The sequence below is a fragment of the Diabrotica virgifera genome, chromosome 8 (assembly GCF_917563875.1).
Source record: "Diabrotica virgifera virgifera chromosome 8, PGI_DIABVI_V3a".
NCBI classification, from domain to species: Eukaryota; Metazoa; Arthropoda; class Insecta; order Coleoptera; family Chrysomelidae; genus Diabrotica; species Diabrotica virgifera.
In genome coordinates, this window is record NC_065450.1 from 70,513,432 (window position 1) to 70,531,022 (window position 17,591).

The 17,591-nt window shown below is 32.9% G+C and overlaps 1 protein-coding gene across 8 annotated transcripts in view; it reads right to left on the reverse strand.

Moving 5' to 3' along the window:
* LOC114340913 (protein retinal degeneration B) overlaps nt 1-17,591 on the reverse strand; it is a 181,227-nt gene that overhangs the window by 68,092 nt on the left and 95,544 nt on the right. For 6 of the 8 annotated variants that reach the window (XM_050658307.1, XM_050658311.1, XM_050658304.1 and 3 more), the window contains exons 4-11: nt 14,245-14,448; nt 13,424-13,681; nt 10,458-10,607; nt 10,059-10,248; nt 8,639-8,790; nt 8,289-8,393; nt 7,103-7,291; nt 2,414-2,576 (exon numbers count right to left, since the gene is read on the reverse strand). In XM_050658307.1, the coding sequence (XP_050514264.1) occupies nt 2,414-2,576; nt 7,103-7,291; nt 8,289-8,393; nt 8,639-8,790; nt 10,059-10,248; nt 10,458-10,607; nt 13,424-13,681; nt 14,245-14,448 (1,411 nt within the window). The remainder of the gene's footprint in view (nt 1-2,413; nt 2,577-7,102; nt 7,292-8,288; nt 8,394-8,638; nt 8,791-10,058; nt 10,249-10,457; nt 10,608-13,423; nt 13,682-14,244; nt 14,449-17,591) is intronic. The other 2 variants (XM_050658308.1, XM_050658306.1) reach the window with 1 other exon arrangement.

Below are 17,591 nucleotides of genomic sequence, written 5' to 3' on the forward strand. Positions count from 1 at the left end.
AATACTAACACTAGTATTCTTTGGTTTGCAGTACAAGTACAGCTATGCATTTATGTCTACGCTGTTAGGTAGGACCAAGTATTTCTAGCTACAAGGACTAAAACATTTTTAAGAACATAAAAAGCAGTTTGAAAATAATAAATTCATATTGGTACTTCAATATTTCCTAAATACCTAGTAAGTAAAAGTATGTATAATGTATATAGATATCTATAAATTTTAGTAATTTACATACACATTATATATATATTTGGCTATTATATAATTATATAAGCAGCATTTTTATTTTGATGTGCAAATAATAACTAAATATATTACTTATATTTTATATATAGGCTACTTACCCATATAATATTTATTATACATAGGTACCTATATAACTAACTAAAGTTTATATATTTTATACTTACTTTTTACGTAATATTGTAGAATGTAATAGCTACATTCTCATATGCAATTAGAATATGTAAATGTAATATATTAGTAGAACCAAAGAATACTAACACACCCAGTGGGTGTGTTAGTATTCTTTGGTAGAACCTATAGGATGAGATTGGGTGATGTTGAAAACATACTTCTGATAAATACAGCACATCCTTGGAATATTCTTCCCATATACTAAAACTATGTGCGATAGTACATTTTAAGTATATACATAGAAGGTATATAGCACTTCCTTGGAATATTCTTCCCATATACTAAAAACATGTGCGATAGTACATTCTATGTATATAACTAGAAGGTATATAGCACTTCCTTGGAATATTCTTCCCATATACTAAAAATATGTGCGATAGTACATTCTAAGTATATAAATAGAAGGTTTATAGCACCTCCTTAGAATCTTCTAAAAAGTATGTTCTTGGTATATACTGAAAAAAAGTGCGGTAGTACATTCTAAGTATATACATAGAACGTTTAAGTACTGTAATGTAGTATATACTCAGTATATGCTCTGCACATCCGCAATGGTAATTACGCATATTCTAAGTATATACTTTTTCTGAAAAGTATGTTCTATGAATCTACTAAGAACATGAAATTGTTATGTGGGTATATATTTTCAATTATTACTAATAATTCAGAAAATAAGTGAGCCTAATTTATACACCACAATACACAAAAAAAAAATGAAAAATAGATCTGAAAATGTAAAAACAATTCTGATTAATAAATCTTACGGCTTATTTATAAAATAAAGTAGTCTAATTTTAAATATTTAAGAATTTTTATATAACTCATTTTATGTATTTGTATAGACGAGATTTAATAATTTGCGACATTCACGCTTTACTTTTAGAAAGCGCTATACTTGACTTGTATGTGTAATAAACGTGTTTAATAAATATTTTTTACAATGATATGGTTGTTTATCTTCAAAAATAATTTTTTTGTAATAGCAAAAAATATCTTACAAGAAAGTTTATTGTGCATCAATTCACTTTTTGTAAATTAAGCTAATACCGAAATACCGGTATTTTTATTATAAATACCGGTATCGAATACCGGACAAAAATCGTCCGGGATCCTGGTATTCGGGATCCCGGAATTCCGGTATTGTATAGATACGACCCCATTCATAACACACCAATACATATTAAGAAAAATAAATATATGGAAGAATATATTTAGAAATTGAATTAATGATGTCATACTACTATACATTATACATACAGTACGTAAATCATTCATGTTGTTCTGAAGCTGGACATAGGGAACATACATTGTATATATTTAGATACATAAATACATGCATTGTATTATATTGAGATCATTGTGGCAACTGAGTTCTCTCGATGATAATACGGTTGTTAGCATTAAGGGGAATTAACCTCAAAATTGACAACTCATTTCGTCTGATACAAATAAACGTCAAAATATGACAATGTAGTAGCTAAATATGTTTGGCCTAAGGGAATGGGAAAACTGTTTAGTTTTGAAATTAGTGTTTAAATAAAAAAATATTTTAAAAATTAGCTAAAGTAAACTTCGTTTTTGATTTATTTATGGACAGCCTTGCTTCAAAAGCAACTCATTCTATTCGTTTTAACAGCTCTATCGCACCAAAAACTCGTACTAGAACAGAAGCTTCAACTAACACAGGTTAGCGCAGTTGCCACAATTCTCTCAATGTATATTCCCTATGTCCAGCTGAACGATTTACGTACTGTATAATAGCATGACATCATTTTTCATAATAATTTTTCTTAATACGTATGCGAGTTGGTGTGTTATGAATAGGATCGTATCCAACTTGGTGTCTATGCATTTTGGATTTATCGTAGTTACGCGTGACGTTGCGGTCCTGACAGAAATGGTGGTGACATCTGGTGACTGTGTCAATAATTAGAATCAAACAAATTTATTCATTACGTTGACCAACTATTCTTTTTTAAACAATGCTATTGCTTACCTCGATAATATTCCCAAGCCTTCGGTGCAAATGGAAGGGCAAGACACTAGCCTTATGGCAATATGTCCTATTAAGGAAGGATAATGTTGACGCATTACCGATTCAAACGCGCCTTTGAGGGTAGTAATGTCTGATTTCTTTGCCGCTAAATCGACATTGGCATCTAAAAAGGTATTAAATTTTTTTTAAAAAATCGAATCAATGAAATACAGAGTGAGTCTGTAATTTGGAATAAATTCAATATCTCAAATACTAATCGTTTTTTTGAAAAATGCTCAGACCCGTCGATTTCAAATTGTCATTTTTGACATACAATAATGTATACAGGGTGTCCCAATTTAGAGATATGACGTAATCGTTGATTTTCTTAAGAAGATGGGTACGTATTTTCGGCTGCAATGCTATTCAAATGGGGATTCATTTTTTTCGAATCCTGAGAAAAGTAATAGGTATTTTCGAAAGATTTAAACGCAGAATGAAAGATTACGTTATTAGTGAGGGCCGAAAGTCCCTGAGAACTTCTATAATGTTTATTTTAATAAGATACAGAAGTGAAAAACTAATAGAAAATTTAGTGTGATTTTTAATTTCAAATATCTCATTCAAAATAAACTTTTTATTTATTCTAAGGGACTTTCGGCCCTCGGTAATAATTTAGTCTTTCATTCTGCGTTTAAAGTTTTTTAAAGTATTTATTAGTTTTTTCAGGATTCGAAAAAAATGGACACCATGTCCGTGGTAATATTTTCCAAATCTATCTTTGTCTTATAACGCACTCAGTCGAATAGAATATTGTCAGCATATTGTCAGTCAGACAGTGGCAATCAGTGACAATTTTAAATATTTGACATGGCATCGGGAATATTTTGAGTTGTTGATTAAATAATATTGATATATAGTGTATTTGATAAATAATTGATTTAAGACGTGGACTTAATAAATAGTTATTTATTGTGTATTATTTGTGGAAGATCCAATCAGAGAATACATCAGGATAATATATTCTGTGTTCCAGGTATTTTGTTGTTAAAGATGTTCAAAGTTGTAAGCGTTCCATAGTAACAATATATTATTAAAAAATCACTTTAACACTTTTCCTATTTTCTAGATTAAGTATTAGTTTTTGTTGTATATATAAATTATTACAATCACTGAATACATAGTGAAAAAACTATCACATTTATTAACTGAATTAATAATTTGCAACTATACAAATAACAGTTATCCAAGAACATTCAAAAGCCATCTGTTTAAGTCAATGATAACATTTTCAAGTAGAATGACATTCTAATAATGTTTACATATCCATACCAGTGTGAATTTTACTACACGCAAATTGCCGTGTAAGACAGAAAAAGTAGGGATAGCCGTAAAATATTTGCGAATTATGTACCCATGCCCTTAAATGGAAACACTGTCATTTTGATAGCTATTTTGATAGGGTGTGTAAAGTTATACATAACTGCAAAATTTAAAATTTTTATTCCCTTCCATTTACAAGATAATAAAAAATAACAAAGTTATGAAAGACAAGTAATCAAAAAATAATAACTGAATTTAATTATTTCAATTAAGCAAATGATCATGAGTTGCCCTCTATTATTGTCAAATAGTCAATGGGCAACATTATGAGCATTTGCTTAATTGAAATAATTAAATTCAATTATTATTTGATTACTTGTTTTTCATAACTTTGTTATTTTTTATTATCTTGTAAATGGTAGGAAATAAAAATTTGAAATTTTGCAGTTACGTATAACTTTACACACCCTATCAAAATAGCTATCAAAATGACAGTGTTGCCATTTAAGAAAATCAACGATGACGTCATATCCCTAAATTGGGACACCCTGTATACATTATTATTGTATGTCAAAAAGGACAATTTGAAATACTAATCGACGGGTCTGAGCAATTTTCAAAAAAACAATTAGTATTTGAGATATTGAATTTATTCCAAATTACAGACTCACTCTGCATAAACAAGAACAATATCAAGAACTTTAGTATAATATTAATACAGTTAATATTTTTTGTTTATTTAATGGGACTGTGTCATATGCGTTCTCAAGATCTACAAAAGTTATATGTAACTCTCTATTTGTCACAACTTTTTATTTCTATAATTTGTTTATGACAAAAGACCATCGAGCGACCTGCTCTAACGCCCGGTTTCATAATCAACTTAAAGTGAACATTAACTAAAGTTCACTTTAAAGTTGACATTTACCCATATGAATTGCATTGATAAAGTACCAACTTAAAATTTAAAGTCCACTTTAACTGATTATGAAACCGAGCGTAAATCTTCTTTGTTCTTCGTCTTCAGAAGATTGATAGTCTTCCTTGATCAGATCCCGTAGTATTCGATCATATAGCCGACTGATTGAACTTGTGACCGATATCTGTCTATAGTTTTTACAATTTCTCCTGTCACCTTTTTTATATACTGGAGTCATATAGGCTGTTTTTCATTCATCTGGTGTTGGATGTCAATTAATATATTTGTTAAATATCTCAGTTATCGTTCTGTGTAATTTTTCTGAGCCATTCTTTATAAGTTCCGTAGTTGCTCCCTCTGGTCCGCTTGCGTTCCCATTCTTCATCCCTGCTATAGCTTTTTTAAACTATGTTGATATCTATGGGAAGTCCTGGGCACATCAAACATAAATCAAACATTGGTCAGTGCTCTAAAAGATCTATATTATGGTTCAAACTCATAAATGAAATTCGGAAACCTTTTAGCTGAAAAATTTGCGGTTACTAAGGGTCTCAGACAGAGATCTTGTATCTCTCCCATTGTTTAATCTCAAATATTCATTAATCATATCCGATATTAAACGGTATATATTTATCACCCCGTATATTACACTAACGCAATTTGTTATTATATTTACACATGTGCGAGCTTCTAATTTAGTTCACTAATTGCAAATCGTAAACAATATTTTTGGGCAATTGCATATTAATTTGATGACTAAATAAAATCCTTTGATAGTCGCGTAGGCTATGACCCAATTCATCTTGCCGCAAAGAAAGGGTATACATTAGATTCATTCCTTCGAGTCATTTCAAACAGTAAATATGTGCCTTTAGAATTCAATGGAGTCAATTCGAACAGTCAACATGTAGTCTCATCATCATATGATTATCAATTCAACCGTCAAACGAATCGGGCAGTAAAGCTACGTTACTAAGTAGACATTTAAGATCTCCCGGGTATAGAGTGTAGTTATAGAAATAAAGTTTCATCTTTAATTTGGTGTTTCAATATCGGCGATAGATTCTAGAGCTGAGCCAATTTTATACACCGATTCTGTTTAAGATTTATATCCCTGCAGCTCTGAAACAATGGAAATGGAAAGTCAAATGAATGGGTATACAACTGAACGATCAGGATTGCATATACTTTACAGTTTGCAGATGATCAGGTGGTGATCTCAAATGACAAAGACGACACGGAATATATGCTTAGAAAACTAATTGAAGAATACCAGAAATGGAGATTAAAAAATATCAATTTAGAAAAGACAAAATACCTCTCAATTGGCGCTGAAGCAGAACAACTCGATATCGACGACAATCAAAAAATAAATTTATGTGATGAATATAAATACCTGGACGTCATCTTCGACCGTAGTGGAAAAGCCGAACGAGAAATAAAACATCAAATAATACAAGCACGAAGAACTATAGCATGCCTAAACGGAGTTCTATGGAATAAAGAAATATCAAAGAAAAGAAAATGGAACATATGAGACAATGGTTAAAATCGTCAGCCAATCGTTCCATTGGCTGTTTATGTTGGTACCAAAGTATGTGTAGCTGTCCACCCTGTCAATTGGTTGTTGGTTAGTCAAAAGCCATGTATTTAATATCTCGCGCTTACTACCAAATATTTTGATTTTTTCATATTGAGATCAAGTCCATGTTCTCTACTTATATCTGACACACACGACATTATACTTTGCAAACCATCTAGGCTATCTGCAAAAACTATGAAAATGAACTGAAACAAACTATATGAATCGTCGGAATATCTAATGTTTTTATCACGTTGTAATGTTGTTTAGACGCACTCCGTTGACCAATACGCCTTCCTGCAATTCTCCCAGCGATTGGTCGAAGACATTTTCAGATTGGTTAGTCAAAAGCCATGTATTTAATATCTCGCGCTTACTACCAAATATTTTGATTTTTTCATATTGAGATCAAGTCCATGTTCTCTACTTATATCTGACACACACGACATTATACTTTGCAAACCATCTAGGCATTCTGCAAAAACTATGAAAATGAACTGAAACAAACTATATGAATCGTCGGAATATCTAATGTTTTTATCACGTTGTAATGTTGTTTAGACGCACTCCGTTGACCAATACGCCTTCCTGCAATTCTCCCAGCGATTGGTCGAAGACATTTTCAGAGTATATATAAATAATACCAGGGACAGAATGCATCCTTGTCTTACTGCTCTATCTATGGAGACTACCTCTGTCAATTGGCCGTCCACTTAAATGTTGGCAGTTTGGTTGTAATATAAAATTATATATAATATGAACATTTTCTTATCTAATCCCGTTTCTTTCAAATGGTAATAAACTTATCATGTTTTACACTATCAAATGCCTTTTTGTAGTCGATAAAATAAATATATACGTCACAGTTTACATTCTATTTACTTACCTAAAACACTACCAGCATGGAGGACTAATATTAATACTGTTGTGTTACAAGGATTATGTGGCGAAGCAGATGGCGATTCAGGACAAGGAACTTCCAGAGAATTGATTTTTCCTCTTAACATTGCTCTTCTGTTACCTCTCTCACTAGCCACTCTTTGAAGATAAGTTGGTGAGAATATGCTATCATCTGCTGCAACAAAATAGAAAATGTTGATCTGGTTATGAGGCATATCTAAAGGCATAATAAAAATAGACTAGGAAGGTGTGGGCCGCTCTGTGCATCGAGGTGTAACGCCGATGTCAAGGACTTTATTGGTCAGTATTCAGTTTGAGTGGTCTAGCCATCTTTGCATGTCACATGCGCGGGATCGCTTGGTTAAAAGAGATAGATAGACCACCGATCGACTGCCCGCGCGTTACGCTATTTTTCTCAGCATGCCTTGTCTATTCTTATTATGTCTATGGTTATATCACTGATTTGAAACATTAAAGTACGGATATGGGTTATGTGTCTTGCTTTTAAAATTGTTATATTTTTGCCGGTGATGTGTGTTGACGGAATTAATTAAAAATAAGTGTAACAACGAACAGTAATATATTTATTTATTTTGGGTAAACAAGCTGGTGTTTTGCTTATATCTCGAAAGGGTATTGTTAGCGAGAGCGAGGATGTGTCTCAATCGTTTGCATGTTGTGTAGAGAGTGACTTGCTGGACCACCAACTATTATGTCAACTGGTTTGCGGTTTTGCGATAATGACCAGAAGGGCCATAAATTACTGCATCTGCCTTTTAAAAGATGAGAACCTTTTTGTATTTTAAGAAGTTGACATGAAGAGTGTGGCAATCTGGCATCGTAATCAATTAGTGTTTCCTTGAAAAAAACATTAATTTTATAAAATCTGTTTAGGGATACATTTTCGTTTCTCGAAATCAATGGCCCTTGTAGGCATATGGTTTGTGTATTACATGTGAATTTTAAATGACTAATGTTGTTTCGTTTTGAGAAAAGTTATTAAAAATTAAGAAAATAAAATTAGCAAAAATAGTAATTAAAGCGTATCGCTATATTTTCAATTATGATTAAACATTAACAGGACTAAAATCAATATGAAAAGAAAATTAAGACAGTAATATATATATATATATATATATATATATATATATATATATATATATATATTTTACCTTGGTTATCTGCAATAGCGTTTGTAGGTGAAGATGTATCTTGATCTTCTTCAGTTAAAAGTTCCAAAGAACTCCATTTGGCCAATGATGATGATTCCGCCATATCTAAAAATATGTAAAAGTATTTAAAAAATATGTAATGTAAAGCGATATTGAAAAGGTCTTCATGTCTATATCGAATGTTAGGGCGTATCAAGCTTGAGCAAGTTTGAATCGCCCTACATATGGGTTATTAAGTATATCTGCCATTAAGTGCTGCATATATTTCTTTATATTTAACTTGTTTAGTCTTATAATGATCGATCTGGCATCCTCTGGTTTTTAAAAATGCTGTATATATTTATTCTTACCTTCACAATCGAAGAATTCTTCATCTGACGATGATCCAGAATCCCTCCCCAAACTCTTTATCCGCCAGTTCGCAACTTGAAGATCAAAACTTTTTATCGACGCAGAACTAGGAGAGTGTAAAGCTCGAGACTGTTGCCATTTATCATCCCTCCTATAAACATTGTTAACTTAATAATTACATAAAATAAAAACAGACTTATATTTATTATTTCCGATAAAACTTTTATATTATGGTATTGCTAAAATACCTTAGTGTTGATGTGTGTCACTGAACTGTATAAATAAAACTAAATATTAAAATTTCCTGAATGGTTGTTTTTGGAATGTTTATTGATAATTAGTTGTTAGAATGATAATATTTAAAAGGTAAATTTACATACCCAAGCACATTCTAAATGTGTGTAAGGTGTGTTAAATGCTTCTAATATATTTATGTAAAATATAAATATGATAGTTCTGATATATTCATGATGGGAAGGGAACCGAACTATATAACATAATTTAAAGTAGAATCCATGGAAAACGGGAGCACTAAAATCCTCTACCGAAGACGAATGGAAGAAAATCTAGAAAGAAGTCAGAAACAACGTGAACTGCAAGATAAAGAAACTAAAGCAAACATACTGGGAAAGATTTTCAGTAGACATAGATTATGACATAATAGGGAGAAAAGCTCTTCTAGCTTCCCCTAAAATCAGGTGGCTTAACCACATGAAGTAATACAGAGGATGTCCCATTACCCAGGGCATCCAAAGTAACGTTAAGTACAAAGCCTCCCCATTCGGCATGTCCTTCTATGGGGAGGGGTGGTTGGGAGTCAGATAGGTACCACTCCATTACGGAGTGTGACCGGTTTGATCTTCGGACATGTGGGTACCACTGTTCCATTGAAACGCACACGTTCAACGGAGCTGAGGTTGTACGAGTATGTGTGTGTGTGAGCATGACATGTATGGAGGTTAAAGAAGGTATGGAATATGCTAAGAGGAGGAAAGAAGAAAATAAATGAGTGTTCCGTGGTGTGGTTGAGTTGCGTGTGTGATAACCTTATTGTCCACGGAAACAATTCAAATAATATTAAGTAAAACGACAGTCAATAATATATTTATTTATTTTTGGTAAAAAAGGCGTGCTTTGTTTATATCTCGTAAGGGTTTGTTATTCTAGCGAGGGTGTGACTGCACAGGGTGCCCGCTGTGACTCTACTGAACTAGACCACAAACAAAAATCTGTCGTTATGTGGTTCTAGCATATGGCCAGACAGGCGATAATTTATTAGATCTGCTGTTTTTAAAACTGCAAAGGCATTTTACCTGAACTAGGGATATAATATTTCGTTTCTTAAAGAGAGAGTATATTCTAGTCATTTTACATATTTTATTTACAACTTTTAATTAATTTTACTAACTACTAACTTACTTCACAGTGATTACATCATCCTCTGGGGAAAGATCATTATCTGAACTGCCAGCCGTTTTTATGGTAGGAACATTAGAGCATTTGGTTAGCAATGGACTATCCTCTGTTACTTCTATACTTCCAAGAGTGGCCGCTAAAGTTCTACCATGATCCTCTTTTGATGTACTATTGCCCAGATTATCATCTTCGTCTACAAAATAACCAAGCACTTACTTTGTGATAATCAAGTCGCAAAAACATTTTTTTTATATTTTAAAACTGATTTCCCAAGTGGAAACTGAAACCTCACAATTGTGACTGGTAAGCTCTATTGAACACCAGACTTAGTAAAACGCGAGTTTAATCTAAACTTTACTACACTTCCTACAATAACTTTAACAACACAGTCAAATTATTTACCTATTTCATCTTCTAATTGCCCCATTTTCCGTTTAAGCGCCAATTGTGTCTGCCTTTCAATTTCTCGAATATTCTCCATAGTCAGCCCATGCCATTCGTCTTGCCAAGCCCAGGCTTGTCGGTGAGCTCTAACCATGGTCTTCCGCAGAGCTGTAAAACATTTTAAGATCAGTACACAAATAAAAATTTTTAGAGTATTCAACGTTAATCAATATATTTATGTTTATTATTTACGGATTATTTTGGGCAGACTGATGGCGAATGGCGAGAAACACAACTTGCTCCACCTGATTTCAGGGACAGATCCAAAGAAAAAGAAGCATATAGAGACGTAGAATATCATGGCTGCGCAACCTGAGAGAATGCTACTCAAATGAACTTTTTAGAGCAGTTGTCACTAAAGTTCGAATAGCTATGATGACTGCCGACCTCTGACAAGATGGCACTTAAAGAAGCAGATGGCGCATGTTGTTAGACAGGTGAGAGAAGAGTGATGTATGGATAGACAGACTTTTCATTGTAAAGTTTTTTATTTAGGTGTAACTCGAGTCAGAATGGAAAGCACCTGACCACGTGAAGACGTTGACTCACAGAGCTGCGTCGAGATCTGCTGCGCTGGGGAGATATTCTTTTGTGCAATCAATTGTCGTACCCACAGTAGTTTTAACAAAACCGTACGGCGCCGGCGTAAGCGCAAAGCAGCTCGTCCGAGGAGATAGGAAGAGTCTGTTGAGGGTGGCATGTGCATATAAAATAATGTCTGCCGAGGATCTGGTGGTTATCACTGGGCATGTTCCCATACACATGCTATGGAAGGATAGAGAAAGAAATGCGAGAGAAGAAATAAAGCCATAGCAAGGGAATGTTTAAAAAAGAAGAAAGGGAGAGAAACATTATAGTGTGGCAAGAGGAAAGGGTCAAGATGAGGAGTGTAGTGCAGTGGACGAAGTCGTGGATTTCTAATCTGATAAGACGGATGGACTGCGGGCATCGACGTTTGAATTATTTCCTGACGCAGATGCTCACAGGTCGTTTCAGGGCATACCTTTACAAATTCGGAAAGACAAAAAGTGACAAATACCGGTACAGTGAAATATCGTACACTACCTCACAAACTATGTTGGTGCAATAGCGGAGGAGAAGAACAAGGAGGTGGAGGTCGTCAGGTCGATGGAGAGCAGTTTAGAGATATGTGTAGAGAACGCTGGAACAGGAAGAAAGGTGTCCCGAAGATTGGTGCCCAGGAGCAAGCAGGAAAATGGCGAGAGTAAACATAAATAGAGAGGGAGAGAAGGATTAAGCAGTCGTACTGAGAAAGTGCGAGAATGCGTAAGAACCGTGCGTGAACGAGACATCGGGAGAATATTGTACCTTATAATATATAACCTTAGATATATCTTTAACTTAGATAAACATAGGGGGTATTGGCAGTGGTCATTTTTTGCATGCAATCATGTCGACGAATAAAAGAAAAGCGACAAGACTATAGGCAGAACTTAATATACACTGCGAGGCATAAGTTAGGGATATTGAAAAATTATGCTCATTTGCAAAGTTGATTTTTTCGTGAACAAATTAACGGATTCCGCTAATTTTATTTTTATTATTTTAGATTTTTCTTCAGTATTTACGCAGTTGTGGAAAGTTTTACTCAAACTTCTTTTTTGTACTTACACCGGGTCGAAAAAAAAGAAGGGTTTTTCTAATGTTAAGTTTGAGATACCCTGTTGGGAGAATGAGGTACAAATGTACTTATATGTACAAATACGTCCGATCATAGTGTAGTCTTATGTTTTGTGAATATTTTGGCTTTTAAATCCCCCTCATATCTTTAGAAAAATAGAAAATAGATGATTTTACTCTTTAACATGTGCTTTAACTGAAACAAAACTAAATTAACAATAAAAAATAACAGTTACCAAAACTTTAAAAGCAGAAAGGCACATAACGTAAACAGTTCTTCTCGATACCTATAAAAGTTATTTGTCGACCAGGTAAGCGGTATGAACAGCGCAAATAAGAGAGACGAGATTGATTAATAGAGGCTATGTTATGTTTTAGGGGGAATTTTCTAGAGAGTAAGTACGGATTTGGTGTCTAGGTGGAGGCTCTTTAAATTGCGAGGGGTATATTACAAAGATTTTTTTTCTTTGAAGACTCCGTGTCTTTCACACTATATATAAGAAATAATTTCATCTTAGTGGTATAAGACATGGTCACCTCACTTATCGCATGTCATCAAGTAAAACACATATTAAAAGAGTAAAAGAGTAAAACTGTTTGTTTCTTTATTATTAAAGATATCAGAAAAATTAAAAAAAAATGTTCACAAGATTTGAGACTACAACATATTATCAATGTATACTCGCCTTTGTACCTTTTCCTCCCTACAGGATGTCTCAAACTTCTGTTTCGGTTAAAACACATGTTAAACTACAAAAGCGTATATTTTCTTTATTTCTAAAGATATCACGTACATTCAAAAGTCAAAATGTTGACAAAACATAAGACTACAATATGATTCCGACGTATACTCACATTTCTACCTCGTCCTACCTACAGGGTGGACGAGGGTCAAACTTAACATAAGAAAACACTTATTTTCTTCCACTCGGTATAAGTACAAAAAAGAAGTTTGAGTACCTTTGCACAACTGCGTAAATACTAAAGAAAAATCTAACATAATAAAAGAAAATAGCGGAATCCGTTAATCTGCTCATGAAAAAATCAACCTTTGAAAATGAGCATAATTTTTCTATATCTAAATACAATGATGGGGAGGAGTAGGTAATACAATAATTTAGACAGAATAGTCTAAATAGTGAGTAGAATAGTAAATTTTAACAAATCAACTGGAATAAATAGATTGATGTAGCAGATATACCACTGCCAATAAACATTTCACCAATATTCTAATCGTATTCTACAAACAAAAATGTATCAACAACAAAGTTATTTAAAATTACCTGTGTCATGGATAAACCGTTCTATTTTAGTTTGCATCCCCCAATAGCGGAATTCTACTTTACATAACTTATAGGCGCACATAAGCGACTTTCCATTAGGTAATGGCTGTTGTTTTCCCTTAACGGCGTCCCAATATTCTTCCAGCCAATTTGGAGACAAGGGACCTCGCCCGGACTTCTCGGATACATAATACAATGGATCTTCTTCTTTTACGTAATCGGCACCGTATAATTGGTCCTTCACCACGTCTATTACATCTGTAACAAGCATGTTAAGATTTTACTAATTTGTAATAATATACAGGGTGTTTCAGAAAAAGGTAATAGGTCAGATAAAAAACTGAAAAATAATTGGGGTTTGCTTAGTAAAACATTTTTGTAACACCAAACGTTTGCAATATACAGGTCGTCGAAGAAAAAAAATTTGATGATGATGAATCATCATCAAGGAAGTGTATTTCTCGAGATATTAGACCGTTTCTATAATTTACTTAGTGTATCAGGATAAATCGTTTTTTCCGATTATAGCACCATCTATCCACAATTCGAAAAAATGTCTCGAATAAAAGTTACTTATTTCTACATTAGGAACCTAAATCTGCAATAAAAAAATATGAGTTTCTATTTAAGATTTTAAAGTTACCTCCCACCCCACCTACAACAGATGGAGTGGGGGCTGTGTTTGGTATCATTCGAGAGATTTTTGAAAAATATTAAACACGTATTTTTCAGTTTTCGATCGGATGTTCATTTCGCAAAATATTCGATCGTCTCGTTACTTTTGGGACACCCTGCATATTCATTATTGAAATTAAACTCACCAACAATTCTGTTCCTCAAGTCACTGCCCGACAGCTGGAATACATTTTCTTGGTGTCCATTATCTGGATAGTAGTATGTCTCTATTTCTAAGGAAAATTTTTCTACAAATGGGCAAGTATATCTCGTTTTGGTATATGGGTAGGCATTCCAGGCTTCTTCTTCAACCATAAGAGCTGTTTTTGGAAGAATACCTTTAATCCATCCTTAAAAAAATAAAAGGAAATTATATCAAATGTATATAAAGTTATTTAAAAAAAAATTATATTCGATATGTTTGATGTAAAGGACTTATATCAAACTATCAAACGCATCAAATGTGTGTATTCGTAATGGGCGATGTCAATTCAGGAATTAATAATATAAAAAATTTATACAAAAGTAAAAACTTCAAATTGTATACTGGTATAAAATCGTTTATTAAAAACTATCTAAAATGTCATCCAAATGGGTTGCAAAACGTTTTCGTTCTAATTCAGAACATCTTCAGTGCCTAGAATGAAGTATTTCCACGTTAGGTTAAAGGAAAAAGGTTAAAATTGTGACTGTTAAAAAGAAAAAACATGTGGGAATACTTACATTCTGCTGAGTAGTTGGAACAGCACACTATTTAAAGTGGTAACCCCGTAATATATGGTTTACATATTATATTTTAATAAAATATGGTGACTACAAGTCGATGTTGTTAGATTTATTTGAATACATGCTCAAAGGGCAACATGTTTCCCTGCTCTAAAATACTAGGTACTTGCCAGTTCAATGGGCACAGACCAACTGATAAAATAGGAATTATACATTCAATATGACAAGAGTGACGTGACATGACAGGGTAAAGCCAATTATTGGTTAAGAACTTCATTAACACATATCTCAACTTGCATCGTCTCTTTTCCTTCACTATTTCCTCTTTCACTATCCCATCCCTAACAGAGTTTCGATTCTTTTATTCCCTATCATATTTCATATTTGTTTCTAATCCTGTAGTCATTTTGTCTTGCCTCATGTCTTTGTTGTTTCAGGTCTTCCAGGTCTCAGCTCACCAATTCTATCATAATTTATTCAGATTCTCGTTTTCTTATTGATAACAACCCTTAAATCTTGATCTGGTTTATTGTCTCTTGTTAGAATGTACCTTAACACTAATCATTTTGTCCTGTTGCCTCTTATGTCATAATTACTCATCTTAATTCATCCCATTTAAAAACAACATACAGCTAATTACTCTGGTCTGCCACATATCTCACTCTCCTTCTCTTATTAACATCCTTGTTACCTTCTCCTTTTTTAGATTCTTTTAGACTTTACTTAACAATAGGGTACTGCACACCAAAATCCATTATCACACATTCATTCAAAGTTCTTTCAGATTATAATAATTAAGTTTACAATGAATATACAGTCGAACCCGCTTATTGGAATAGCCTTCGTGCCAATCAAAAGTATTCCTATAACCGGGATATTCTAATAACCGATCATTGGTCGCTAGTTGAAATGTTTCATGACCTCAAATTTCCATTCCCTAAACCGGGATATTCCTTTAAGAGGTATTCTAATAAGCGGGTTTGCCTGTATATCATCCTTTTTCATCTCTTTCCTATCTTTCTTTTCATTTCTATTCATATCAGGCAACCCCCATTATCCAGTTATCTTCATTTAATTTCACATTAGTCTCTTGTTTTTTACATTGGTTTGTTAATTCAGTTGGTCATATCTGCTATACTTATACGTTTATAAACTTTTGCACTTAAATATATTTAATTTGGTTCAGTTTGTTTACTCCACTACCACCTATAGAAATCAAACTCATAGTTCGCTATTTCAGATAATCATTCAATTTAGATTCTCCTTTACATATTGACATTAACCCACAATTTAACCTATATCAGTTAGCTCTCAATCTATTGTTCATTCATTAATCACTTCGTCTGGTAGCCTATCATGGTATATTTCCTCGAATTCCTTCAGTCCATCCAAAACAACATAAAGTTCAATTAGATTTGGCTGTCACATAGTTTATCTCCCTTTTCTGTTATTAAATTTATTACATGCTTTTATTCATTCTATTATATTTTATTTAAAATCATATCTTTAACATCAACATTTACTTCCCTATCTGTATTCTCGAGTTACTTTAATTTTTCCACAATTCATCTCCCACTTTTAACAGACTTAATTAATCAGTACAATAGTATTCTACTAAATTTCAACAAACTACAATAGTCGCTTTCTGCATATACTGTTTTCCTCACAATAATCGAACCCTTACCATCATGTTACGCAACCAACAGTACACTTCTTAAAAAACTCTTAAAATCTGAATTTTTGATTTATTTAGCTTCCAATTCTTCCACGTCAGTTCAATAATTGTTTACTATGTATGTGGTATATTTCATTTTATTAAACTAAATTAAACTTTCATCTTGTCATTTTACAATCGATGACGTCATACATTGAACCATGAAACATACCCACCTTAAACCTAAAAATCCATAAGTTTTTCTGGAATAGAATACAATATATTCTAATATTTAAATAATTTAAATTGCATTTTCAGACATTTATTAATAACCATTATATTTTATTAAAAATCCAAAATTAAAACTACATTTTTGAAGTTCTTAACCAAAAATTGGTTTTATCCTGTCATGTCACGTCACTCTTGTCATATTGAAGGTCCATTTTCTATTTTATCAGTTGGTCTGTGCCCATTGAACTGGCAAGTACCTAGTATTTTCGAGCAGGGAAACATGTTGCCCTTTGAGCATGTATTCAAATAGATCTAACAACACCGACTTGTAGTCACCATATTTTATTAAAATATAATATGTAAACCATATACTATGGGGTTACCACTTTAAATAGTGTGCTAGTTCCAACTACTCAGCAGAATGTAAGTATTCCCACATGTTTTTTCTTTTTAATAGTAACAATTTTAACCTATTTGCTTTAACCTAACGTGGAAATACTTCATTCTGGCACTGAAGATGTTCTGAATTAGAACGAAAACGTTTTGCAATCCATTTGGATGACATTTTAGATAGTTTTTAATAAACGATTTTATACCAGTATACAATTAAGTTTTTACTTCTGTATGAGTTTTTTAAACTTTGGTTTACAGCCAACTATTGGGATTTTCCATTGATTCTAAATTAATAATATAGTTGATAAACAAATAATTGCTGTCTTTATTTACATTTAGAACGTGACTTTGAGTAAGATATTATGATAGTACGAACTTTTTGATAGGATAGTACGAATAGCACGAGATAAGTCACCAAATGGACGAAGAGGTAGTGGCAGGCAGACCAAGAAAAAGATGGTGCGATAACTTAAACAATTTAGGAGGCTA